Below are 26044 nucleotides of genomic sequence, written 5' to 3' on the forward strand. Positions count from 1 at the left end.
ATGATGCAGTAGAATTAATAGAAATCTTAACATATGTTTCTAGATCAGAAAACAAATTAATGAGAAAAGAAACATTTCTCTGAGCAAGAGGAATTCTAGGTACAGGCTACCCTGTTTTTGTTTTTTAAGAAAATAAATATTTGGAGAAGAAATATTAATTGGTACCTTGTCCTTTTAGTGTTTGGTTACTTTAACAACTAGCAAAATCATAGGCTTGGTTATACAACATCCAGATCTATAGCTCAGGTATTTACTTAGGACGTTTGATACTACTCAGCCTGTTGACAGTTTTTCCTGGAGGAATAGGCACAAACCATGGTTAAGCTGCTTAGTTTAATTTTTGTAGCACTTGAAAAAAATGTACAGTAGTTTGAACACTCAGTCTTTGCAAACCTCCATTGAGGTCAAAGATTTCATTCACAGGTAAAAAATTAGTTTACAAATTTTTTGGCAATTTCATCTTAATAACCCGTTTTATCCTATTGCCATTGTCCCAACCATTGAAAAAGTTTACAATAATTTACATAGAAATATTTTCAAAGTGCTTAAGAATAGTGATTGTTCTCTGGGATATTTACAGATGGCCTATACAATGTATGTACAGGTGGTATACACTATAGCACAAGGTTCATTGCTGGAATATGGCTTTCTAGGGAAAGTGCATATTTGGCCAGAGATGGCAATACTGTCTGGAAATTCAAGGGCTACAGGTAACCACATCCAAAGCTGAAGCAGAATGTGGACAGGAATATTTACCAAAGTCATATAAAAATGATCAAGTACACAAGCTTGATCCACACAAAGATAATCCTGATATTCTTCCAGGCTGGAGGAAGAAAGAGACTTCAGCTGCTGGCTCGGTTACCATTCCAAGTTGGGGTATTATTGGTTTAGACTTTCAAGGTAGAGACTTGTCTCAGAAGTCAAGCTAGATCATCATCTGTGCTTACAATTGATATCTGTGGAAAAGAAAAAAATACGGAGTGAGCTGGTGATCACTCATTGGTGGCTGCTCTAGTGTCTAAAATGGACCTTACTTTTGATTTGGTCATTTAGAAATCAAAGGTGCATAGAAGGGAAGTCAGATCCAAAACAGCATTGAGTTGTGTCACTCATGTATTTTAACTTGAATTTAATTGTCTGTATCTACTTGGCAGAGAGAGGAAAGGGTGTGACTGATTCTGCTTGTTCTATTTAATAATCTAAAGTCCTGGAGAAAAATATGCAAAGACACATGGGTGCTATGAATTGGTTACCACCCTTTGTTTTACCAGAGAGCTTGAGACAGAGTGCTCAGCACTTGTTTTTTCCAGATTGTTCACTAAGTGAAGGCCAAAAACTCCATTTGGGTTTCAGCTAAAGAACAAGTGACTGACTCTACTGCTGAAGAAAAGCTAGCTATGCTAGGTGGGATCGGACACTTCCAAGCATTTGGTAATTTTAGCCCAAAGAATCTTGCTCACTACACTGCCTTTAAGACAACGTCCCTATGTATAATATGCTAATTTACTTTTAAGTATCCAGTAGACATCTGATTAAACCATTCAAAAAGGAGCTACTTGGTTCATGCGAATATTTATATGTGGTTCCTATAACCAAAAATATCTCAAATGGTATAGTGATAACCTGAAGTTGATTTTACTTATTGTTCTATACAGGGCAGATGCTTATCAACTGACTGACTCGTGTTCTCACAGGCTGAACTGTCTAATCTCCAGTAGATGAAGTATTTGGTGGGTCCATGATCCACTCACTCTTCCTAACCCAGGCAGCCATAGCTTGAGTTTGAAGTCTCCTTTCCAAATAGCCTTCCTGCAAACTACAGCATAAAAGACACAAAGCTGACTTACCGCTGGGTACGTGTGTCCAACAGAAGCACTGTGTCTGCCAATGTCTATTGACAGGTCCTCTTCAGTGGTCTTCAAGTACACGGGATTGTCAAAGTTCATGCTTTTCATGTTCTTGTGTTGCCAGTTCCGCCACATCAAGTAGCCACCTACTGCTGCCATCGCTAAGAGCACTGAAAGAAGGTAGAAGGTAACTAAGCAAGGTCTGCTCTCAAAAAAAGAAAAAAGATCTGCTCACACAGAAAAAAGATCATGTTCATGAGTCCGTGATAATTGACGTTCATAAAAGTTTCATGTTTTCTGAAACTGGGATGACTATAAGTTAGAATATAAATGAGCCAGGAACTTGAAACAAGTTCAGACCAGTGATGAAGTGTTATTCTATGGAGTGGCGCTGAGCTCTACACACCCATCTGGGTGAGGGCAGTGTTCTGGGCCCCTCCCCATGCTGGCTGAATTAAAATTGCAGATGCTTGTGGAGAGCTCTTCAAGTGGTCCTCCTAGTGTGACAGCTAAGCTTGGAATCCAGTAATTTAGGATTAAAAAGCCATGATAGCATAATGCCTTAGAATTTACATGTCCAATAGTAGCTTTAAAGGCTCTTCTCCCTGGGTTTGAAAATGACTAACTATTTTTAATTTACTGTATTTTCAGACCATAAGACTCACCTAAGTTTTAAAGGAGGAAAATAGGAAAAAAATTTTGGAAGCAAAAAATGTGGTAAAATATTTAATAACATAAATAACATAATATTTCACCAATGTAAATATAAACAGAACTCAACAGCAGCATTAACAACCATTATTCCTCCCAAATTGCGGAGGGGGATGTGTCTTTTAGTCCGAAAATACGGTACTCTCTGCAAGTCCTATATTTCCTCAAGAAAGCATTTAAGCATTGTGTATCTCCTCTGTATGAAGCAATATACATATTTTAATGGGGAGTAGAACAGTGTTCTTCACTGAAAGTGACTTACTGTGAAAGGGGATAAGCCAGACCAGCCACTTGGAAGTAGAAAGCAATAAGCACCTATGATGTAATAGCTGGGCATTTATCACTGCCAGTCACTGTGAGAAGGATACCACCGAAGAGAAAGGTATGGACTGTCACCTCAGTGTGCCCTGTTGGGGAGGGAGCCAGTGTAACTCAGTGTCACGAGTGCTGTGAGAGAACAAGGGACCATGGGAGGGGTGTCTCTAGATGAACTAGAAATGCCCATCTGGTCTCTAAGAAGTTCGTGGGATCCAGGTATATAAAGAATTTACTTACAGAGGGGAAGGATGGCCCACGCAGCGGAAGTCCCTTTGGGGGGAACACTGACCTCTGATATCGCTGTGGTCACATTGATCCCTATAGGGGAACAAAGAGAGTCAGTTTAGAAGGATCCTAAATTCAGACTTAGAAATGTATGCATCTGGTAGAGAACCCAATGCCCCTGCATCCATCGTTAATGTCCAGTATCTACTGCAATTGTATACCAGCAATGACTGATCTAGAAGTATTTCAAAGTCACATGCGGCAATAGCCATTTCAATAAAATTCTCTAACACAAACCTTAGTAAGTCAGGTCAGGCTAAGATTTGCAGGTTCTTAGTCTTTGGAGCTTAAGTGTAGGTTACCAATTGAGGCAGAACTAGTGGTTAAAGGCTGTATTAATTATTTAAGCAATAGATACAAAGAGTGTGGCTGTTAGTTGAGATTAACAGTTTGTAGTACTGAACCCAATACCTCCAGGAACTAGTCCACTAGTTGGAGAAATTTCTGTTGTGTTGCTTTCTTTTGTCTCATTGTAAGTCACAGTAGTTGCAGTACCTGAATTATAAAAACCAAGAACCTGGTTAATGCCAAGGTTCCAGAGTAGCTAGCTGTTTAGCCCAGATAGGCCCTGTGATGAGTTATTTTAACACCATGGGAAATAGACAAACCACTGCTAAACTAAGCTGCATGGTGAATGTATCAAAACTAGGAGAAACAGCAGTCTTCAGGCAAACCAGACACGTGAGACTTTGGGCAGAAGAGTGAGCATTTGAAATTTGACAATTCAAAAAGATGCACAGCCACACTTCACGACCCCTCTAAGCAATGTCTAGGCTCCTGAAAGTTACAAGAAATGCTCTTGAAAACAGACTACCAGGCATGCTACTCTTACTGCCAGATTGTCTTGCAACTACTTTCTCAGTCAACTGAGCTAGTCTCTGCAGGGACTAAGTATTAAACTAATAAAAACCACATAATAGGAGTTCCTTGCTCACAACATGTGAGTTTAATTTGCCACTTAATCAAAAGCTAAGCACAGACGACTAAAATGCAATTTAAAGTGTGGGTTTAAGATAGTGCCACCCACTGGGGCCATGAGGTTTCCTGTAACCATAACCTTCTTTAAGCATAATTTCAGGCCTCTCTCTTTGGAGCAACATGTTAAGGCTTTGTTCTGTTCTCTGCAAGTTGGCTAGCTCAGTGCTGTTATGGGACTGATGGGCACAAATCTGTATGAGGCACATTAATGCTTCGACTAAAGTGTCATCTATAGACTCATCTAATGTTGGAATGAGTTCAAAGTCAATTCCAAAGTAATGATGTCAACACTGGTATGCGACAGTCCCAGGTATATTCTCAAATCTATTCCCAGAGTTAGTTAAAATAGAATTTTTAAAACCAGGCTAGTTTTTATAGTTCATGTCTTAATTCTATTGCCTGTTGTATGTCCTGCCTTTGCTGAAAAGTGAAAAGCCTTACTTCGGCACTCCTGGCCATTTTCCTCTAGATTGTACCCGTTGGGACAGGAACAAGTATATTTTGGAGAGTGATCATTAATCTGTGGTGCTGGCAGGCATAGATATTCACATCCTCCATTCTCCATGTCTTCTTCACACCAATTTTTACCTAATTGGAAACAAAAGCCCTTTATAAATACACCAGTGCCTGTTATACACATGACGTCCTGTTTTACATGCTGAAGACGAATGAGCCCTTGTCCCCAAGGAGCTTAAACTTGTCTACTCTGTTAAACCTTCAAATTAAACCAATACCAATGGGCCCTGGCCAGGTAGCTCAGATGGTTAGAGCATCATCCTGATATACCAAGGTTGTGGGTTTGATCCCGGTCAGGGCACATACAACAATAAACCAGTGAGTGCATAATAAATGGAACAACAAATGTTTCTCTCTTTCTCTCTCTCTAGTCTCTTCTTTTCTTTCTCTAAAAATTAACAAAAAATGATACCAACGAAGAGTAAATATGAGGGTACAGGCAGCATGCTCTAAGGACACCACAAATCCAGAAAAACTTCTTGGAAGTAGAACAAGTGTGATGCTTTAAACAGACAGGTGGTGTGGGAGCAGGTGGAGAATGGACGTGAGTGACCAGGTGTGGCACTCACTATTGGTCCAAAGCTTATAGTAAGGCTCAGAGGAAAGAGATAAGCATGTCCTCCTGGCTTTGTCTTAACTTGTTCCCAAAAAGTGGAAGGAACCCAGCTACATAGAGGTTTAAGAGTTTCATTCATTCATTCATTTTCATACATTACATATACTCCCCTCACCTACTACACACACATTTTCCCTTCACCTAGTCAGCCTTCCTCTCTCCAGCCCCTGGTAACCACTACTCTGTTTACTATTTCTACAATTTTCCCTTTTCCAAGGTGTCATACAAATGTAGCTATACTGTATGTGGTCTTTTCAAACTCTTTTTTCATTTAGCAATATTAAGATTTGTGAAGTGTACTCATTGTGGCTTAGTCATTTTTTTCCTAATGACTAAAGGTTTTGAACACCTTTTCATGTACTTATTGGACATGCACAGTTTCTTTGGAGAAATATCTATTCAAATCATTTACTCATTTTAAAATAGAATATTTTAAAACATTTTTGAGTTGTAAGAGTCCTTTATATATTCTGGGTAACAGATTCTTTTTGGCTCTATGATTTGCAAATATGTTCTCCCATTCTTGGGTTGCCTTTTTACCTTTTTGATAGCACTTTGAATCACAAAATTAAAAAAAAATTCTGATGAAGTTCTATTTAACTATTTCATCTGTCATTTCTGCTTTTGGTATAATATATTAGAAACCATTAACCCAAGGTCATGAAGATTTACTGCTATGTTCTCTCTCTCTCTTGTAAATGAATGTGCTTTAGGGCTCTTGAGCAATTGTGAGCATTCTATTCTATGGATTCCAAAGCACAGTCTTTTACAACCTTATATCTCCAGGGCCTAAAAGTGTACCTGTCACAAAATAGATTTTTTAAAAAAAAATTATTCCCATCCCTTATCCCCTCTCCTTTGGCAACCATTTGCTTGTTCTCTTCTATATCTATGGGTCTGTTTCTCTTTATTCATTCATTTTGCTTTTTAGGTTCCACATATAGGTGAAATTGTATGGTATTTGTCTTTCTCTGTCTGACTTATTTTACTTTGCATAATACCCTCTAGATCCATCCATGTTGTCACAAATGGCAAGATTTCATTCTTATTTATTGCTGAATCATATTCCATTGTGTCTGTGTATATATGTATATATTTTATGTTTGTGTGTGTATGTATATATATATCTCATATTCTTTATCCATTCATCTATTGTTGGACATCTAGGTTGCTTCCATATCTTGGCTACTACTAGTAATGCATATATCCTTTTGAATCAGTGTTTTTGTTTTCCTTCAGTAAATACCCAGAAGTGCAATTGCTGGATCAAATGGCAGTTCTATTTTTCATTTTTGAGGAATCTCTATACTGTTTTTCATATGGCTGTACTAATTTACAATCCCACCAACAGTACACAGGGGTTCCCTTTTCTTCACATCCTTGCCAACAGCTGTTTGTTGATTTACTGAAGACAGCCATTCTGACAGGTGTGAGGTGACATCTTGTTGTGGTTTTAACTTGAATTTCCCTAATGATCACTGATGCTGAGCATTTTTTCATGTCTGTTGGCCATTTGCATGTTGTCCAGGGAGAAGTTTCTATTCAGTTCTTTGTTCATTTTTTAATTGGGTTGATTGGTTTTTGTGTGTTAAGTTGTACGAGTTCTTTAGGTACTTTGGATAGTAACCCCTATTGGATGTATCATTTGCAAGTATTTTCTCCCATTCAGTAGGTTGTCTTTTTGTCTTATTGAGAGTTTCCTTCTCTGTGCAAAAACTTTTTAGCTTGATGTGAAGGGTTTCATTTAGATAAAACCAGTCAAATATTTTGAGCAGGAGATAATATGAGCACAAGTGTTTGAGCATCTACACAATCCTGTAAAATGTATCATGTGGGGTGGAGGAAGGGAAAGTCTATGTCTACTTTGGAGGCTAGTGCCATAGTCTTCGCAAGAGGAATGAAGGACACGGGGATAGGGAAAAGACGGAAATAAAAGACTGAACATGAAGGGCTGGGAGGGAAGATGAGAGCTGAGATTCTGAAGCTCTTTCACTAGGAAGTCATTAAGAAAATATACCAAACACCAACTTGGAAGTGTTTGGTAGAGCACAGAAGCAAAAAGTTCCATTTTAGAGCAAGTTGAATATCTAAGGAGCTACTGATACCCAGCAGGTACTGGGTCATGTTCCTGCCCTTAAAGTAGCCATGAAGGGCCCTGCTTCCCCAGGTTACCTGATGGCTGTACAAGTTCATGATAAACAATGATGTCTTGGGCATCATTAAGGTTGTTAACTAGAGTGGCCAGCTCCGACCCAGTGAATTTATTGGCACCATAGACTGCTTCATTTTCCCCGTCTATCCAGTAGACACGATCCTAAAACAGAACCCCCAAATTAGCATGTACATGTAGGAGTAACACAAGTCACCATCTAACTAAGGTCATTATTATTTACTGGAAATTTAACGGGCCAAGTTTATTTAAGGATGGTCTGTGATACTGGATGTCAAACTGTAAGAGAAGCAAGTTCAGGTTCTTTAAAGTGCTATAAGGAATCAGTATCTAACTTGGCCCCCAGATTTTAAGTAAAAGCAGCTTCTCAAGAGTTGCTCCTCTGCCCTTCCCTCCTTCCCCCATGCCTATACTTTCTTCCCATGGTGCCACAGTAACTCAAAGGTATACACTTAGATGTGAGGCATGTGTCTTACCTCAAATATCGTTAGTGCAAGAGGATGAGCTAGGAACTCCACAGACTTCAGCACTATCCTACGATCTTGGCCATTCAAGTCCACACTGGATAACATGTGCAACTTGGAATCAAGCCAATAGAGACGGCTCTTTATAAGGTCTAGGCAGGAAAAGAATTTCATTGTATAGTAAGGCAGTATTGCTTTAGCTTCCATTTAAAATATGTAAGGAATCCAATATTCAACTTTCATGGTTTCTTCTCCAGCAGGGATTCTTAATGGGATCCCATGAATCTTGCGAAGCAGCATGCCAAAGCTATACATTCATTTTGGGAAACTAAAGGGGTACCTAAGATTCTCAAAGTAACTGACTTGAAAAACGTTATTCCCATGACAGAAGTTTTTAAAAAGGCTAGCATTTTGTGGTTCTCCCCTTGGGAGCCGGAAGAAAACTATTAGAAGCCTGCAATTTAGGAAATGCTCAGGCACCTAGGCCAGGAGGATTTAGGGTTACAATTCCCAAGGCCTGAGATTCACTGAATTTGTGTCACATATTAGGCCCAAATGGAAATAAAAGCTAGTAACTATGGAGTAGGTAATTTAAATACATCATGCTGTTTGTATTGCTTAGTTTTTTTCACCCAAAATCACTGCTATTGAGTTGTCTGTTGTAGTCCAGAATTAATTGTGGAGATACGTTAAAACTGTGGACTGTTGAGTTGGTGGTCAGTGTAGGAAGAACATACATACCAAGTGTAATTCCGTTAGGCCATTGGATATCCACTGTCACCAGCGGCCGTCTATCAAATCCATTCATTCCTGCTTTTTCTATTTTAGCTGGTTCTCCCCAGTCTGACCAGTAAACAAATCTGGGAAGAATTAAATTAGAAATAAGCCTCAATGGTTTAGAAAAAAATAAAGATGTAGATTAGGAAAAGTGTTCGAATAGTGAACAGAAAACTCTAGAGATTGATTATGACAAATAGTAACACTTCAGGCTAAAGTGTGTTCTGCATAAACGAAAGCTAACAGTAAGACTACAAGCTCATTGACTATATGAATGTATTTAAGTCAGCCAAAAGTCACAGGTTATACCATTTTGTTCTAAAAAAGTCAGTTCTTTCAGAGGAGTGGAGATGGTTATCTGTTAAGGGTTATAGTAGGGGTAGCTGATTGTGTGCTAGCGAGGTTGCATGGGTACAATTCTGATTACTGCATGCTTAGCCTCCTTAGCTGGTGTGTGTGTGTGTGTGTGTGTGTGTGTGTGTGTGTGTGTTTTACTTAGCAGCAATTTAGGAAACCTCTCAGTGGAATGTTTCTGGAGGGGTCTGTTGATTTCAACTGGACTTTGGGACAACATGTACATTTAGAGGAAAGCCGTGAGATAACATGGTTACCAAAATCCTCATGACTCATGCTAATGCTTAGGTTTGATCAGCCAGAACTAACCTGACAAAGCATTTGGACAAAAATTAAAAATCAATTGTGTAGAAGTGGGGTGAGTACAAGGGTTCATATACACCTTTTGGTGTATATCAAATCAGAAACATTGTTTCTGTAATGTCAGCCAGCAGTCATACTGCCCTGGGAAGTCCTGTCCTATGGCTGAGGCCCTCCTGGTGTCGCACAGTCGTGGCACCATGACATCTTGAACAAGCCAATTCTTTCTTGTGGGCAGCTGATATGTCTTGGTATTTCAATTCTACTGCAGGCATGAGGAAAGCTCCTGGCCTGTGCAGGCAGCATCCAAAAGGCTACATGGTGAAAAGCACAGAATACAAACCCGGACAAGGGGTCCACAGCTATGGAGGCAGGCTCTCGCAAGTCAGAGTTAAACAGGAACTTCCTCTTGGTTCCATCTAGGGTAGCTACTGAAATAGTCTTAGAAGCCGCGTCAGTCCAGTAGATGGTCTTGTACACCCAATCAACAGCAATGGCTGCAGGATTATAGACATTGTCGATCATTTTAACATGTCTACCAACCTTGTCATCAATTGAGGCACTGAAACAGAATAGGTCACAAGACATTTAAGAGTTTGACACCATCAGAGCCTGGAGAATGGACTTTCTGCTTACAAAATGGGCAACAACTTGGTTCCGAAAGAACTCTAGTAACACCACTCACCGCTCAAATTATTTACCCACGCTGTTTACTGATACTAAATTAATGATAATGTAGGTTATCTAGTTGCTGTATGTAGTTTATAGGCAAGAACCACACACTTCTAAGTGAAGCTATTAGTTTCAGCAGCCATCATCTGAGTTTCTATAGTTCCCATTAATATAAAGCTGCACTACCATTTCTTATTATAGCAACCACAAACAATTCTCAATTAACTGTAGAGAAAAGGGAGAAAATAGAAGAAATTAAGATGTCATCTTTTATAATCTTATAGCTGTAGCCATCTTTTACTTCATAGGTAAGTGTTAATTTCTAATGAGATACTGATAGTAATTTAAAAGCTAAGGAATCAGTATTTAGACTTACTATTTCCAGCTAATTAAGATGCTAGATTGAGACAAGAGAAATTCCTCCAAACCTTCCCAAAGGCCAAGTGACAATGACTTAGGCCAAGATACCAAGAATGGAACTGAGAGTTACCTGAAGATGGCCTTTTGGCTTAGATCAGCCCAGAACAGTTTCTGAGCAGCAATGTCAGCATCGAGAGCCACTGTGTTTCTCAGCTGCTCAACTAGTTGGATATATTCTTTCCTCTCTAAGCCAATCTTCCTGATGTCCCTTCGATTTGTGAAGATCAGACTTGGTTCTTTGCCTGCAAGATACAAGTCATGTTTATTTAGTTTTGCTGTAAGAAGGCAAGGTCCTACTAAGTTTCTTCCTCCTAACAGAGGAGCACTTAAAAAGTGAAGCCACTGCTGAGCACCTGAGGAGCACTCTTGCCCAAGTCTGTGCCCCTGGGACCTGCAAGTGCTTCCCACTGTTTAAGAAGGCAGTTCTGAGGTCTCAGCGTTCAACATAGGCTGGTGATAAGTAAGTTACTTATTTGAATTGCAGTCAAGTTTTGGAAGCAGAAACTAAGCAAACCTGGTAGGTATTCATGGTATCACGTACAAAAACAATTGACCAAGGCAGGAGTCTGGGGAAATGATCTCATTTAACCTATTATACTGCACTGATTAGTAGCATCATTCTCAAGTACTATTTAAATTTCATATTTAGTTTGGCTGTTGTAGTCATTGGTTGTACCTTTCACAAGCACTTACTCATAAAGGTACCAGAGCAACACCAGTCCAAGTCCATTTACCTACTGCCTTGCACACGCCAGTGGCAAGATCCATTTGATAGCCACGACTACATTCACATTTGTAACCGCCTTTTAAGTTGATACAAATTTGGCTGCAGATTCCTGGATTTTGGCATTCATCAATATCTAGGAGGGAAATCAAAATTAGCCATGCTGTTACTAAATAACCTTCAGAGATACATGGTCCTTCCCCATCACCCCCCAGGGCTCAAGTTCTCTTCTTTGACTCACCTCCGCAGGTTTTCCTATCTATCAGTTCAAACCCGGCTGCACAGTCGCATTCGTAGCCTATTACTAGGTCTCTGCAGATATGGGAACATCCACCATTATTAACCAAGCATTCATTTACATCTGAAATAAAAATGTAGTCGAGCTACTTGACAACTTATTTCAAATTGGTATTTGCCCTATTAACATTTAAAATCCAGGCTATCTGTGATAACTTACCTAGTTAGTCTCATCAAACCTATGATTTCTCCAAGATCTAGTAATTTGTCTTATAGATATCATCTTAGATTGTTCTTGGGGAATAATAGACCCTATCTCCTTGGCCAGTTGGCTAAGTGGGATTTGGTCAAGTTTCTCTATTACTGATCATTTAAGGAGGTAAATCATGAACTAATTTGTCACTGGTTGGACTTTTAAGTCATAAAAATTCACTTGTAAGTCCAACAGTTGAACTTAGTTCATTAAAAGTAGTTTAACCAGACATTGTATGAGGCCCAAACAGCATTAGCCATGCTAGATCTAACTAACCTCCCCAACTCTGTCCCCTAAGCAACCCTTTCACTTACGACATTCTTTCAGGGGCTCGTCACTCCAGTCCCTGCAGTCCTGTTCCTGGTTACATACTTTAGTGATATCTATGCATTCCCCGCTTCTGCACTTGAACTTTCCAGGGCCCAAGCAGTGATTGACTACAAAGAGAAACATAGAAGGGAGATTCCATGAGTGGGTCTGATCAGAGCGATCCCTTGACAAACCCACAAGAAGAGGCCCTTACCATTTTTGCAGTTGACTTCATCAGAACCATCAACACAGTCTCGGATTCCATTACACTGCCTGCTGCCATGGATGCAGCTACCATCCTCACATTCAAACTGGTCAGGTCGGCAGGTTCGAGAAGCTACAAAGGCAGGGGACACTGTGGAACAGAGCCAGCCAGCCAGTCCCCAGTGGATACATGGAAGACAATCAAACATGTCCTAGTGATAAGGGTGCTACTTACGACAGTTGACCTCGTCGCTGCCATCCTTGCAGTCAGGATCTCCGTCACATCGCCACTTCTTGTGGATGCACTCGCCGGAGCCACACTGGATCTCGCTGGCTGGGCACTTGGTGTGGATCGCTGGCTGGCGGCCACACTGCTCCAGGGACTCATCAGACTGGTCTGAGCAGTCCGCATCATCATCACAAACCCAGCTGATGGGGATGCAGGAGGAGGCGCTGCACTGGAACTCATGGGCACCACAGGACGGTGGGGCACAGTTGAGCTCATCGCTGCCATCGTTACAGTCATCCTGGCCATTGCATACAAAATTCTGGGAGATGCAGCGGCCACTGGAGCACGTGAACTCATTGGAGCTACATGTTATGTTGCCTATTGAGAGAGAGGATGCCCCGTTGAAAGTGTATCAGGACTGGCCCTTTTAAGACATTTGTCCCAAAATCTAACCTGCAGGTCTCTGATCATGAATCCTAACTTTCTAGCTTAACTTAAAAGCTAAAGTGCAATTATATCAATATCCAAGTTCCCGTAACAATAGGAACAGTCTCGCCATTTAAAAGATGCAGGAACACTCAAATAAGAACAGAAATAAAAGACCAAGAAAAGAGTTGAAGAACAGAAATTATTTTGAAACGAAAGCCACAATAGACTTTTATAGGAAGTGATCAATAACTTAAACAGGGTATTTCATTCTGGAAGGCAGAGACTGAGTTATCTTTTCATGGACATAGCACTAATCAGACCAGACTGTATCATTAGCTGAGACTATCATGCATCAGGTATTCAGGCAAATATATATTCAAAATGAGCGCTATGGCACTATCATCAAAAAGAAGCCATTATGACATAACACATACACGGCTCCTTCTCTTTAGATCCTTCCAGTGAGGATCAGGAATAACAGGTTTGAAATACTTAGAAGTTTTAGAAAGTCACTTGGAGGGCTAGAATACCAATCTAGCAGTCAGGTATGCTAATAATGATAAACTAGTCAGAGTCAAAGATAAGCCAGTTTGTACTTTGATTCAAATTCCGGCCAAATGAATTAAGGTCACAATTTGGTGGTAATTAGGGTAGAGACTACAACTCTCTTGGGAAGCAAAGTCTAGATTTAAGAGGGAAACACTTGGCAGCTCCAAAGCTTACCAATACATAAAGCTCAATTCTAGGATTAAACACCGAAACTCATTGGACTAGGTGCAGTGGCACTGACGTCAGAGGGTAATTTCTACACACGAGGCTTGTTTCACTACAAATATCCTCAGCTCACTTGTACACCACATCAGGAGGAACGTGCTCCCAGGAAGCTGGAGTTATAGAGGCCCTATAAAAAAGGGTGGTAGCTTGAAAGAGCACTCTAAACAATGTTTGTTCAACCTAGAGATTTTCCCAGGGCCTCACCTTTAACCTGTAGCATTTATTACACGTTTTCCAAGAACAGAAGCACAAAAGGGTAGGAAAACAGAGTTGGCTTTTACAGGTAGAAACTGTGACAGAAGACAAAGGTACCACTGGTTAGGTAGAGTTTTTTTCAGGTATCTGCTAGCAGGATGTTAATTAATACTTCTGTGCCAGTTGGCTTTCTGGAAGGGTTAAAACAGAATCTGGTTCGGGGGCTAAGAAATGCTTATATGATATTCAAGTAATTTATTTCAATAAGAAGATCCAGTTTAGACCTAGAAATGTGTTTGCTGGCCCTGCTCCCTTTCTGGCATTGAGTGAGGAAGGCCCATGAAGTCTTGACAGAGACAAAAGCCTGCACACTCGGTGTTCCACTGAGCCGCATCTAAATGTGCGTGCCTTGAGTGACTTACCTTTTTTATTTCTATTTGTCTAGAGGAAACACCAAAGCAAGCAGTGGCCAATTACCACGTGAACTTCTTTTGGACTTTCAGGGCAGTTAGGAAGGACAAGTAGCTGAGCAGATAGTGAAGTCACTGAAAAGCGAGTCAACGTAACTGCATCTTCACGCTTAAGTTAGCTTCCCCTGCCCACCCTTCTTTGAGCAAAGGGGTCTTTGGGATAAGCCACTCAACACTGGTCTTCTTACCACAGTTTTCTTCATCTTCTCCACTGTCACAATCATTTTCACCATCACATCTCCAGGACTCTGGGATACACTGAGTAGAATAGGCGCCACAGCTGATTTCATTTGTGCGGCATGTTCTCATATCTGTTGATGATATACAGTCTCAAAAGAGCCTCCAGACTCATCAGTGCAAAGGTGCTGCTCCTGTGCTGCATGGAAGTGGTACACCTGTAACTCAGTGGCCTGGCATAGTGGTGAAATTCGACTTACTACTTGAAGCCTGGGTAGATCCTTTGCCAGCTCCATTGCTTAGAAGCCATGCCAACCTATGCTACCTGGCAGTACACCTGAGAGCCTTGACTGTGTTTCTCCTTCAAGGTTCTGTGGTGTGCTCAATTCTGGCTTTTGTTTTACTTGGCATAGTTAGGTTTATTGGCTGGCCTCCTCCTTGACCATTATTATCTGCTGGATATCAAGTGGCACACCCAGGTATCTAATCCTAACTTCATTAAAGGCCAGATGGTCTAACACCCATGAAGTCTTCCTTCTAGATTCTTCTACAGGCCTTCTTCACAACCTCTTTTAGATTTACATTTTGTGAAATAGGAACATCCCGTAAGTTTTGACTTTTTACTGGGTCATCCTCTACTAATACTTGGGGCTGAATTTTGTGTAACCTGTCTTTACCTGTGGTAGCTCACCTGCCTTGACCAATATTCTTATTAATGACCCTCATTTCTTGCCTAGGAAATTGATAAAACACATTTATTTCCCTTTTTGTTTGATTTCCTTTTGTAGCCATTTTCCAGACCAAAAATTTGTTCATTAGTACTCTACCCTTAGTACTTAAACAGGTCTCCACTGCCTGAAAATGAACTCCAAGTCTGTTTTCACCTGACATTCAAATAAACCCAAATCCTCCTCCTCTATCATCTCATAGACTTCTTCCTGAATGTCAGCCTAAGAACACAGAGATACATGTGAATAACTGAAATTTCTTATTTAAATTTAAGAACAAGCCATAAGCTATAGAACTGAATAACTTAAGGTTACAAGTTTGTTCAAAATCACTGTATCACTCTACTTCTAGGTACTTTACCTCTTCAGAAATAGATTTTTTTTATAACATAAGAAGCTGTACATCCAAAAGCTTGTGTTTGGCCTACCAGGGACCCTCACATCTTGACTTGGCTTCCAGGACCAGGGTACCATCTGCTCAGGTTCATCATTATCAAACATTGGAAATCTGTGCACCTAGTCAAGGAGTTCTTAATGAAATCTGCTGGCTTCAGTCTTAAATATTCAATAGTGAAGCTACCCAAGAGAATGTCAGTCTTGTTAGACTAAGGAGAGCATTCTTTAAAGGACACTGGTCCACTGTTAATGACTTGAATGACTCTGGAGTCAGCTAGCCTACTTTAAGGGAGTCAGAGGAAACTAACACCAAGTATTGGATTCAACAACACTTAGAGCTGTGAGACACAGAACAGCTTGGAAAGGTTCAAGTCTAGAGCAAGTCGCACTCACGGCACTGTTCTGGGCTTTCATCAGAACCATCTTCGCAGTCAGGATCCCCATCGCACTGCCATCGGCTGGGGACACACTGGCCATTGTTGCACACAAAGTCAGACTCGGCACATGTCTTCTTCACTACAAAAGTGTATTTGCGAGGTTAAAGTTGAAGTCACTTACCCAAGAGCCCTATATTTCCATCGGGGGTAAAACTGTATTTTAATATGTTTGCTTTACAAAATAAAGCTGGGCCCATGAGCACAGAACTTCCAATCTCCAGCAGAACCTTAGAAAAGTGCCCATCCTTCCCAGAGAAGAAAGGTGCTCATTTGAGAGACTTGCTGGATACTGAAGACATGGTAAGACAAAGGTTTCCCACTATGTTACAACCCAGGGATTGCTTACATCTTGTCTGTTTTATAATGTTAAGACTAAGTGATAGTTTCATTCTCTTCCTGCATTTCTTCCAACTCATTCAAGTTCTTTATAACTTTAATAGTCAAACATTTCATCCTATGACTGGGTCATAGTATAACTGCTCTGAGACATATCTTAACAATACATAGGTTTAGTGTAGAGATAGGAGAAGTCCCAGGACTGAATACTGTCACCCCTACAGATCTATTGGTGCAGGGGAACCCACCCAGTAAGAAATAGAGGGAGCTTGAATGCAAGTGTAGGACAGGTCATGTTTAGAATCCAGAGTGGGCTAACATCAACCAGTTCACAGTGATCGGTGCTACTGTGGAAGCTGACAATATCCAGAACTGACTGCTGGAGTTCAATGAGCCTTCAAGGTGTCAATTCTGCTACTAATTCTTACCAGGGCAGGCCTTTACTCCTATAATTAGGGTGACCATACAACTTGTCCATATTAGAACAATCCCAGGAGAAAGAGATACTGTTAATTGCACCAGGAGGATAAGCAAAAGCCAGGACTGTCCTAAGTAAACAGGCAACATGGTCACCCTACCCAGGAGGAAGTCAGAGGGTTAAGAAGAGTCTTAAGAAGTAGCCACATAGGCTATGATAGGCTCATTCTTCTCAGACTATATTCTTCCTTACCCATGTTTGCATATGTTCTGAGTTTCTAGTTTAAAACATCCTTCTCTAACAAATATTCTGTAATGGTAAGTCAACTAAAAGCTGACAATGTGCTCAAAATTTGAAAGGGATCACTTCAATGAGGGGTTTTAACTAGGTACAATTCTCTGCATCTGGAATGAGAGGGTCCCTCTAATTGAGCCTCTGATACTGTAAAGGGGGGAGACAGTGATTGAAGTCTATTTCTAGAACTCGGCATGGTGAATTATGATGATCTGAAAAGTCTTATTTCTCTCCTTGAATTGTGTAGCCAAGGAAACCAGAAAGGTCACATTAGCTCTTTGATTCTCCTGTTTCTAAAATCATTGAAATACTGAAACCCCAGTGTTAACATTTAAATGACACCCAAGGCCATGTTCTCTTGAGCATGTAGTTGGGGGTTGGGGGTTTTGCAGGGCCAGTTACTGAAATTTAACCTGTGATATTCTTCAGAAGTTGTGAAAGAGGGAGTAAGGGAAGGTTGGTTGTAAAGAAACCGCATGACTTTAAAAAGTATAAAATATGGCAGGAATAGGAAAGATGGGCTGTGTTACAAAGTGTTTGAGCAAAAGATAAATAGGGACAGACACATTACTTGAGTTCATCTCTCTCCATTCTGAGCATAGACTGGGAGGGTAACGGAAGACTATTTGAACTGGGCCTTGAGATGGATAGAAATGTAGATGCACCACAGGGGAAGAGAGTTACATGCTTAGGGTATCCAAGTTACTGATGAATCAGCTCAGCCTAATACAAAAGAATGAGTTACTGCGACCAATAGGAACACAAGGCTTGTGGAATCCAAGCTGAAGTTGACTAAATATGCTAGCTGACAGGCTTGAACGATAGAGTCCGGCTGAAACTGTAACCAAGTTCAATATCAAGATGTTGGACATTGGGATGGGAGTAAAAGGCAGAAAACTGTACTCGAACAAAAATTAATATAAAAAATGGCAAAAAAATGTTGGATGTGAAGAATAGGAAAGTGGTGTTATAAGTTTCAAGTAATTGTGTAGCTTTTCTCTTCAGAACACTCCAAAATAAGCATTCAGAGCTTCTCTGAGCAATGCCGCCACTTTCCTTCTCTGCTTTCATACCTGAGAGGCAGAGCAAAGTCTGGTCAAGAAATATTTAATTTTTCCCCTTTCATGATCTCAACTGTATACACATGTTCCTCCTTGCCTCTTCCAAACCCTCCTGCCATGTGTCTAGAAGTCATTTATGCAAAGACTATTTTAGGAAAAGCCAATGATGACCCCTAAGATGACCCATGTTAGTTTCTACCAGAAATTGACTCTAATTGCTGTCTCCCCCTTTTACAATATCAGAGCCTAAACCAGAGGGGCCCTCTTGTTTAGGACCCTCTGAGAGTTGTATCTAGTTGACACCCCTCACTTGAAGTGGTCCCTTTCAAATTTTTAGTGCATTGTCAGCTTTTAGCTGACTTACCATTACAGAGTTAGTCAGATGGTAAAACACTTCCCAAACATGAAGAAAATAATAATTTTTATAAGAAAAAACAATGGGTTTTGACAAACCAATAAGCTTAGACTAGAGGAAGAATTGCTACCCACACCAAGAGAACAGTTGCCGAAAGTGGGGTCCTGCCGGTGGGACATTTAGTGAGGGAATGCTATTTCCTAGGTAACCCAGAAATAGCATGAAACTTCATGTCTTATACAGTAGATGAAAATCTTAGTGTTAGAATGCAAATGACAGAAAAGCGTTGTACAGCAGAACTATTTTTGTCTTCAGACAGGAGAGGAGTTTCTTCCCTGAGACTGTAGAAGGGGCTTCCTATGCTTCCAGATGAGCTACTAACCCTCACACGGGCCGAACACATCCATGGTGTTGCTGCAAGAGCCTGAGCATAGGACAGCGGGCCATGGTGTTTACATGGTAACATTTTAGTAATGGTGCCTGAAGAAGCAGGTACCCATATTTTACTGAGTATAATGCACACTTTTCCCCCAAAATTGTTGAGAGAAAAGCAGGGATGTGCATTATACATGGGCAGTACTATACCATGGGTGTGCATTATACATGTCAAAATATGGTAATGGCATAAGAAGATGTCAGTGATAAAATCTACATCAAGCTGTTCTTCTTCTGTGTTTCTAGCTTGTATAGTGAGTGGACAGCTCTACATAACATCTTTTCAAAGGCAGATGACAGTGTTCTTCCTGGCATTCACATACAACTTTGTTTCAGGATTTTTACAACATAGAACAAAGGGGCTATAAAGCAAACTCCAGCATTTATTCAAGGTACCTACACAGAACATGCAGTTCTCAGCTATTCTGGCTCCACAAGAGGTTATACAGACCACATAAACAGACATTTCTCACAGTGATCTTTTGATAGATGCTGATCAATGGGTATGATGGTATATCCCCATTATCTTGGGAGAGACATCTTCCACCCTGTCTAATGTTTAGAATTAGCATCTATTGTAGGCAGAGACTTAAAAAAAGAATTCTTATCTGGTCTTTGATCTGTGCTGGCTTGCAGTTTCTGTGCCAGGAGTTAATTAACCCCCTGAAACTTTAGGGGATTTTTTACTGTTCGTGGTTTTCTTTTGTGGGGGCAAGAAGGATCACAGCCATTTGAGAATTTAAGAAAGTCTGTTCTAAGCAGTCTTCTTCTGTCTATCTCCACTTCTCGTCCTCCCCTCCCTTCTCCTAGCTTCATTTGCCAAATGTTTGCCTGACCTGAGATAAACCAGGTCCTGTCATTTGAAAGGAACTCCTGTACTCAAGTTGATAACCCCAGGTCAACCATTCAATTATGTTTCTCTAGACCAGAGAGTACCAAATCTTTGGACTCTGGTCCAAAGGAAGTCTTAGGAGTAGATTCTATTTTCAAAATCTTGACACATTTGTAGAAACTAAGATAACATCATTACTTGTCAATAAAATGCATAGGTCTTAGTGAGGTGACAAGTGAGACTGTCAGACTCTACTCACCACAGTTCTTTTCATCACTGCCATCAGCACAGTCTTCGTCCCCATCACATTTCCACAACAGTGTGATACAGCGGCCATTCGTGCACTGGAATTGGGAAAGTTCACATTTGGCTTTTCTTCCTAAAATTAGGAGGGAACACTTAGCTAAGCCTGGGATAGAAGGGCAGTAAGTTAAAGATGCACGTTTACCCAAAACCTTTGGATAGGGGTCCTCTGAGAGGGACAGCTGCAGAATGGAGAGGCTAACACATTCTATGGGGCAGAGCTAGGTGGGTCTTGGGGCTATGATTGGCTGTAACTGAGCTCTTAGCGGGACACACACCATCTAAGTAAGACTAGATTTCCCAGCCTCTCTCACGGTGAGGAATAGCCATGGGGATAAATTCTGGCTAATGCAATGTAAGCAGGATTGGTAGATACGACTTCTAGGAAATATCCTCAAAGGGACAGGGGATCCATTTCCTTCCCTTTAGTCCTTAAAACTGGGCGTGGTGGCTGAAATAGTGATCTCAGGCCAACACGACCAGAGCAAGATAGAAGGAACCTAGGCTGCCCAGGGAACACAGGGGCATTTTCACCTGTCTCCAGACTCATTTTTCTCACTTGTTTAAAAGTCACTCTTGTGGCTACAATCACACAGCCAAATCCTAGCATTTCAATGGCATTTCTGGTCCATGTTCCATACTATTATTCACAAATAATGCTCCTATTCTAAGCAAAGTGAAGGGAATTTAGAAGGGGTAGCAAGGAGAGGGGAGACACAGAGGTTTAATACCATGGTTCCTCGTCTTAGAACTCGAGGTCTGATTGCAGAAAGACGTGTTTACAAAACAGCTCCAAGATAAGATAAAAAGCATCAAGAAAGTACAGTTAAGAGACAAATGGAGATCATTTTTAATTTAGTGATGGGAGAAGAGCAAAGTAAGGTAGAGCCACAGACTTGGACTCTATTTCTCTGAACATCAGTTTTCCTAAGCTCAATGTATGCATATTTAACTCACACAATCACATGAACGAATTCTTGTGAGTAAGGCACTTAGTTGTTGCTGTTGTTGTTATTGTTGCTGTTTTTGCCTGGCACAGGACAGCTAACATCCAGGTGTTTCCTGACATAGAAGGTCTCTCCTTCTGGAGAACATGACCTCTGAGATAAAAGGCAAAGATCTGATTGCTTAATGCAAATATACTGCAAATATTTGAGAAGCCCAGAGGAGCCATATAGTTCCTGCAGATTACTTAGGGAAGGAGACCTTCCAAGCAGAGAGCCTTCTGATTTCCTGCCACCTTTCAGCATCTGCAGCTGTGACATGCTGGCAGGGGAACAGATGCTACAGTGACAGGGACAAGCACAGACTGGAACTCTTGTGTTATGTACACAATACTCTAGTTGGCCTCTCTACTCTCAGCTACTCTCTTCTATCTGGGAGGATTCTCTGCTTTGTGGCAAATTCCTGGGGAGATTAAAATTGGGTCTAAGTCAAGTTTACCATATGGGTGTGGTTATCTTCTTAGGTACTAAATGTATTAGTTTAAAACCTGTATGTATCACTCTGTTCCCAAGAGTCTAGTTAAGCTAGGACCCAGGCACAGAGCAGTATGATTCGACTGCATTTCCTACATATATTTCATACTATTCATTCATCCCACAAATATTTAACTGGGATAAGATACTAGGGATGTAGAAGGGAAAACAGGAGAGGTTGCTGTCAGGGAGCACCACCTGCTAGTTTTTATACTGCTAAACCAAACATGAAATACCAGGCTGCTGCCCACTTCAGCCTAGTCCAGGGGTGTCAAACTCATTTTCACCGGGGACATCAGCCTTGAGGTTGCCTTCAAAGGGCCAAATGTAATGGCCAGTTTTAGGACTGTCTAAATGTAACTACTTCTTAACAGTTAAGTGAGAACTCAGTGCTGCCACTGGGTAGAAACAAGGTGCTGGGCCAGATAAAACAAGGTGGAAAGCCTGAGTCAGCCCGCGGGCCTTGTGCTTGTCACCTGTGCTCTATATATTCTCAGTATGCTGAGTGCTGGGGTACCTGTCCCAGGGGCCATTGGCTGTGGTTCTATATCACCACTACATTTGAGGGCTGTGGAGTGATAAGAATCTACTTGAGTACTCTTTCTACTTTATTTGAAAAATAGAAAAAGAACAATCTATAGTCAGAGCACACAGATATAAATATATCCTGATACTTGTAAAGAACAGTCAGGTGACAGTTAGGACACTATGTAGACTGAAAGGTCCAAATTTTTTAAAGGTTTTATTTACCAAAGGTTGTTTAGTCAGAATGAGACAAAAGCATTGATGTTGATATCTCCACTGTCCAAATATAGCCATATAATCAGACAGGTGTCAAATGATGGTTTTCCACTTCAGGGTTTGGTACCTAGGAAATCTTAAACATGAGTAACCTGGAAGCTACCTATGTTATACACACTCAAACCATCCTGGGGTTAAATAGACACATAATACCCTAAGGCCATTGTCCCCTTAAGGAGGGTCTCTGAATGTAGTCATAACATACAAGCCATCCACAGTAACAAATGACACTGAAATTCCATCAATGCTGCTTCAAGTGTCGATGTTGAGTGGGCTCAGGGCAAATGTAAGCATTTTCTTCATGCTTATTCCAATAGCCTAAGGTGAAAAGGAGTTTAAGTTCTACCTTTTCTTATCTGAGACGTTCTCCCCTTCACCCCTGCTTCTGCCTGTCAGGAAGCTATGTCTTACGAAGACTCACACGACTCTCCACTAAGAAGAAGGGACACAGTGTTAGAAGCAGAGTATGCTCCTAAATGTCCCCCTGCTTATTTAAACACGGAGCAAGATGGGGTATGGGTGGGTAAGGCTAGAAGGCTCTATAAAGGACCCTTTAGAGAGTAAGGTGAGGAAAGAGCTTAAGCATGTAGCCATGTCTGTTCGTTCCCTAAGTACTTTTGTTTCCAGAGACTGTCACTGGGCAGAAGGTGTTCTCTGGTTCTGCTAACTGCCTGCATCATGCCGAGTGGCAGAGCTCAGACACGGAGTCCAGTGCCAACCTTGGCCACCCGACCACAATGCTGTGTGTGTTTTCTGTCCAAGTTTCAAAGAGATTCCACCCTCATGCCTCTGTCTGGTATTCAACTCTCCTGCGTGGGCTAGAAGAGAACTGAAAGCACCACAGGAGTTAAGAAGCTTTTGGTTTCCAAAGCTTTAGGGATTATAGGCTAGTGGGGCTGTAGTCTATTTCCATCCCTGACAGTTAAGTCTCCAGTTCAGTATTGAGCTTGACATCTTCTATACCTGAGGTTCTTTTCACTCTTAGGCTCAGCTAAAGCCAATGATGCCTCAGAAAGTAACCTGAGAAGGAGTGCCCTGTAGGCACTCTACAGGGTGGGGAAAAATAGGTTTACAGTTGTGAGTACACAAAACACAGTTTATACTTGTCTTATTATTTATTAATTATTGGATTATTTTCCACACAAACAACTGTAAATCTCCTTTTGCCCCACCCTATATAATCCAGAGCCTACCCTTCCCTGAAAGTTGAAAAGTTGGAGTAACTGTGATTTTTAGTGGGTCTCATAGGGTTTCACGGGAATGCCTTCAGACCAAAGGGGTGGTTGAAGTGGGAAGAAAGGCATGACGGTGAGAACCTGGGTGTTCTACCTCTGTCTGAAGCAGGAAGGCTTTCTTTTGACTTGGAGTTCTGTCAAAACTCCAAGTTTTGATAGTAAGACTATCAAAAGGGTTCTAGTGCTTTAATAAGTCAAACCATTGGACTGGGTCTCAGTGTTCTTCCGGCTCTAACATACAGAATGAATACCCCAGCCCCTTTGAGTCAGGGGGTGGTATGTCACTTGTACCTAGTCACACATGTGGCTATTTAAATCTTTAATGAATGAAGGCCCAGAGATGTTGAGGATGACTCACTTACACTGTCACTTACACAGGTGGAATTACACTATGCAAACTTACTTCAAGGCACCCATATCCCAGGAGCCTTGCTTACCTAAACAGTTAACGCTGCTACCCAGACATGTTGGCAGGTCACTGGCTCCAAGAAACTCGGGTTTTTTAATGCAAATAGAAGTCAGCCTGCCATTGTCTAATTGTCCCTGCAAAGGTTACATGGAAGAACAATATGTAAGCTTTAGTAAAAACTGCATAGACCTTACAATAAATACCAAGCCTTCACCGTGGACTACAAATTTCCCTATAGGGCTCTGAGCAGCACCTTTGCAGGAGTGTCCAATAGGCATGCCTAGAATATAGAGATGTTTCTGAGTATCAGGCTCAGACATGAACTTCGGGCTACTCAGAGGGGCTCATGCTGTCACACTGCTGGGACTGGCAAGGCAAGACTTCAAATCTCTCACACCCTTCTCACAGCTTGGGCACTGGGGTATTATCAGCTACTGCAATTTCTCTCGTCCATTTGTTTTGGCACTGCTGGGGCTGCCAAGGGCATTTATTTTTAGTAGGACTCATTTCTGCTTGGCACTTTAATGTCAATCTTTCTATTCATAGGTGAAAACTTGCTTTTAGACCAGCAGATATCCTAGTCAGCAGAGTTTTCCCACAGGGAAGGTTAGTGACAGGAACTAAGCAACAGGGCCTTAAAGTCAGTCTCTGAAGCACAGTTAAAAACTGTTAAATACTAGGTTAACCCTTCTGATTCACTGAAATAAGTGAATCTTACAATTCATTTGTCATAGTTTTTCCATTTACATTGAATTGAGATGATCTTAAGAACCACAAAGAACTTAATTTCTTTTATTTGTTAGCCAAACACTGCACCAAGACTTCAGTCTCTTAATTCATTTTCTTCTCAATCCTACATGGTCAGTGTCACTATTACACTTTTATATATCAGGAAGCCTATTTGGAAAAGGGAAGTAAAGTATATGCCTGAGATCACTCTGGGAAGAACTAGAATTTCAACCTGAGCAGTTGATACTGTGTGTACTGTGTGTACTAAGGCTCCAAATACTGTGTGTACTAAGCTTGCATACAAATTAGAGCACCTGACTCAGGACTACGTCCTCCTAGAATATTCTGTTGACTTATAATTTGGGCAGTAGAGTCAACTTAAATTAATCCATAATTAGGAAGTCTTTTACTTGTCATAATGACATGATCCTAACACAACTTTATTGTTGAGATAGAGCCCTTTCTCCCATCCCTATTTTAATTTTTAAAAATGCTGCTATTCTCAGTGGGTCTTTTCCTAGAAGGACTGCAGTGCTTGGTGTTCTTATTTAGGGCATATTGGTCAAGTCAGAGCGAAGGCCCTCCTGATATTCTTGAAGTTATTCGAACTCCTGTGGATAGTTCTCAAGCTCTCATTTACAGCAGAATCCCCTGGAGGATATAAAATGCAATGCTGGGCCCCATCTTCCAGAAACTCTGATCCAATGGGTCTAGGGTGGGGTCCACACTTGCATTTGTAATAAATTCCCAGGTGATGCTGTCACTGCTGGTCCCTGACCACACACATTGAAACCACTGCAGGAAGGGTAGGAGGCTAAGACTGTACCTACTGTAGATGTGACTACTCCATTTTCAGGGTTGGGATATATAGTACTCAACCCCATAAGCCCTCAGGCCCATCACTGGATGGATATCACTGATACAAGCCATTCGTACAATGTACATGAGGGTGACAACCTGATGTAAAGCCTTTGTGCCCATTAGGTAGGACAAATTTATCCAGATGCCTTAACCAGCATGTACTGTGAAGAGGTTCTTCTAAAATCTATCTTCCCTCTCCTGTGTCCCATCACTGATTGGCCCCATCACTTGCTCTAAATCAGCAGTCCAAAAATGAGTCCAGATTCTTCTCCCCTGACATTTTGCCATCAAGCCCTGGCCTGTCCAAGCCCTCATCTCTAACTTGATCTAAATTTGTCTCCTGTCTGTCACCCAAAGGCTGTCACATTCTGCATCCAAATCAAGATGGTGATTCAAGCAACCTGGAATGGCCTGAAGTGCCAAGGATGGTATCATGTCCAGGCTTCCCACTGACTTTAGAATTGAATCCAGTTCACTACCGATTCCTCCTGATTTTTCCCTATT

The 26044-nt window shown here is 41.1% G+C and overlaps 1 protein-coding gene across 2 annotated transcripts in view; it reads right to left on the reverse strand.

The window, feature by feature from the left end:
• Window positions 1–318: 318 nt before the first annotated feature.
• Window positions 319–26044, reverse strand: part of VLDLR (very low density lipoprotein receptor) — a 32094-nt gene continuing 6368 nt past the window's right edge. Inside the window, exons 3-20 of one of the 2 annotated variants that reach the window (XM_045840490.1) lie at window positions 19984–20103; window positions 15950–16072; window positions 14444–14566; window positions 12394–12765; window positions 12169–12291; window positions 11960–12082; window positions 11397–11516; window positions 11166–11291; window positions 10502–10673; window positions 9683–9901; window positions 8650–8768; window positions 7921–8060; window positions 7447–7588; window positions 4584–4730; window positions 3576–3659; window positions 3117–3197; window positions 1851–2020; window positions 319–959 (exon numbers count right to left, since the gene is read on the reverse strand). In XM_045840490.1, coding sequence (XP_045696446.1) covers window positions 924–959; window positions 1851–2020; window positions 3117–3197; window positions 3576–3659; window positions 4584–4730; window positions 7447–7588; window positions 7921–8060; window positions 8650–8768; window positions 9683–9901; window positions 10502–10673; window positions 11166–11291; window positions 11397–11516; window positions 11960–12082; window positions 12169–12291; window positions 12394–12765; window positions 14444–14566; window positions 15950–16072; window positions 19984–20103 — 2540 coding nt within the window. In that variant the 3' untranslated portion in view covers window positions 319–923. The remainder of the gene's footprint in view (window positions 960–1850; window positions 2021–3116; window positions 3198–3575; window positions 3660–4583; window positions 4731–7446; window positions 7589–7920; window positions 8061–8649; window positions 8769–9682; window positions 9902–10501; window positions 10674–11165; window positions 11292–11396; window positions 11517–11959; window positions 12083–12168; window positions 12292–12393; window positions 12766–14443; window positions 14567–15949; window positions 16073–19983; window positions 20104–26044) is intronic. The other variant, XM_045840491.1, reaches the window with a different exon arrangement.

This window comes from Phyllostomus hastatus, unplaced genomic scaffold (genome assembly GCF_019186645.2).
Source record: "Phyllostomus hastatus isolate PE091 unplaced genomic scaffold, TTU_PhHast_1.1 phas_contig_34, whole genome shotgun sequence".
Lineage (NCBI taxonomy): Eukaryota > Metazoa > Chordata > Mammalia > Chiroptera > Phyllostomidae > Phyllostomus > Phyllostomus hastatus.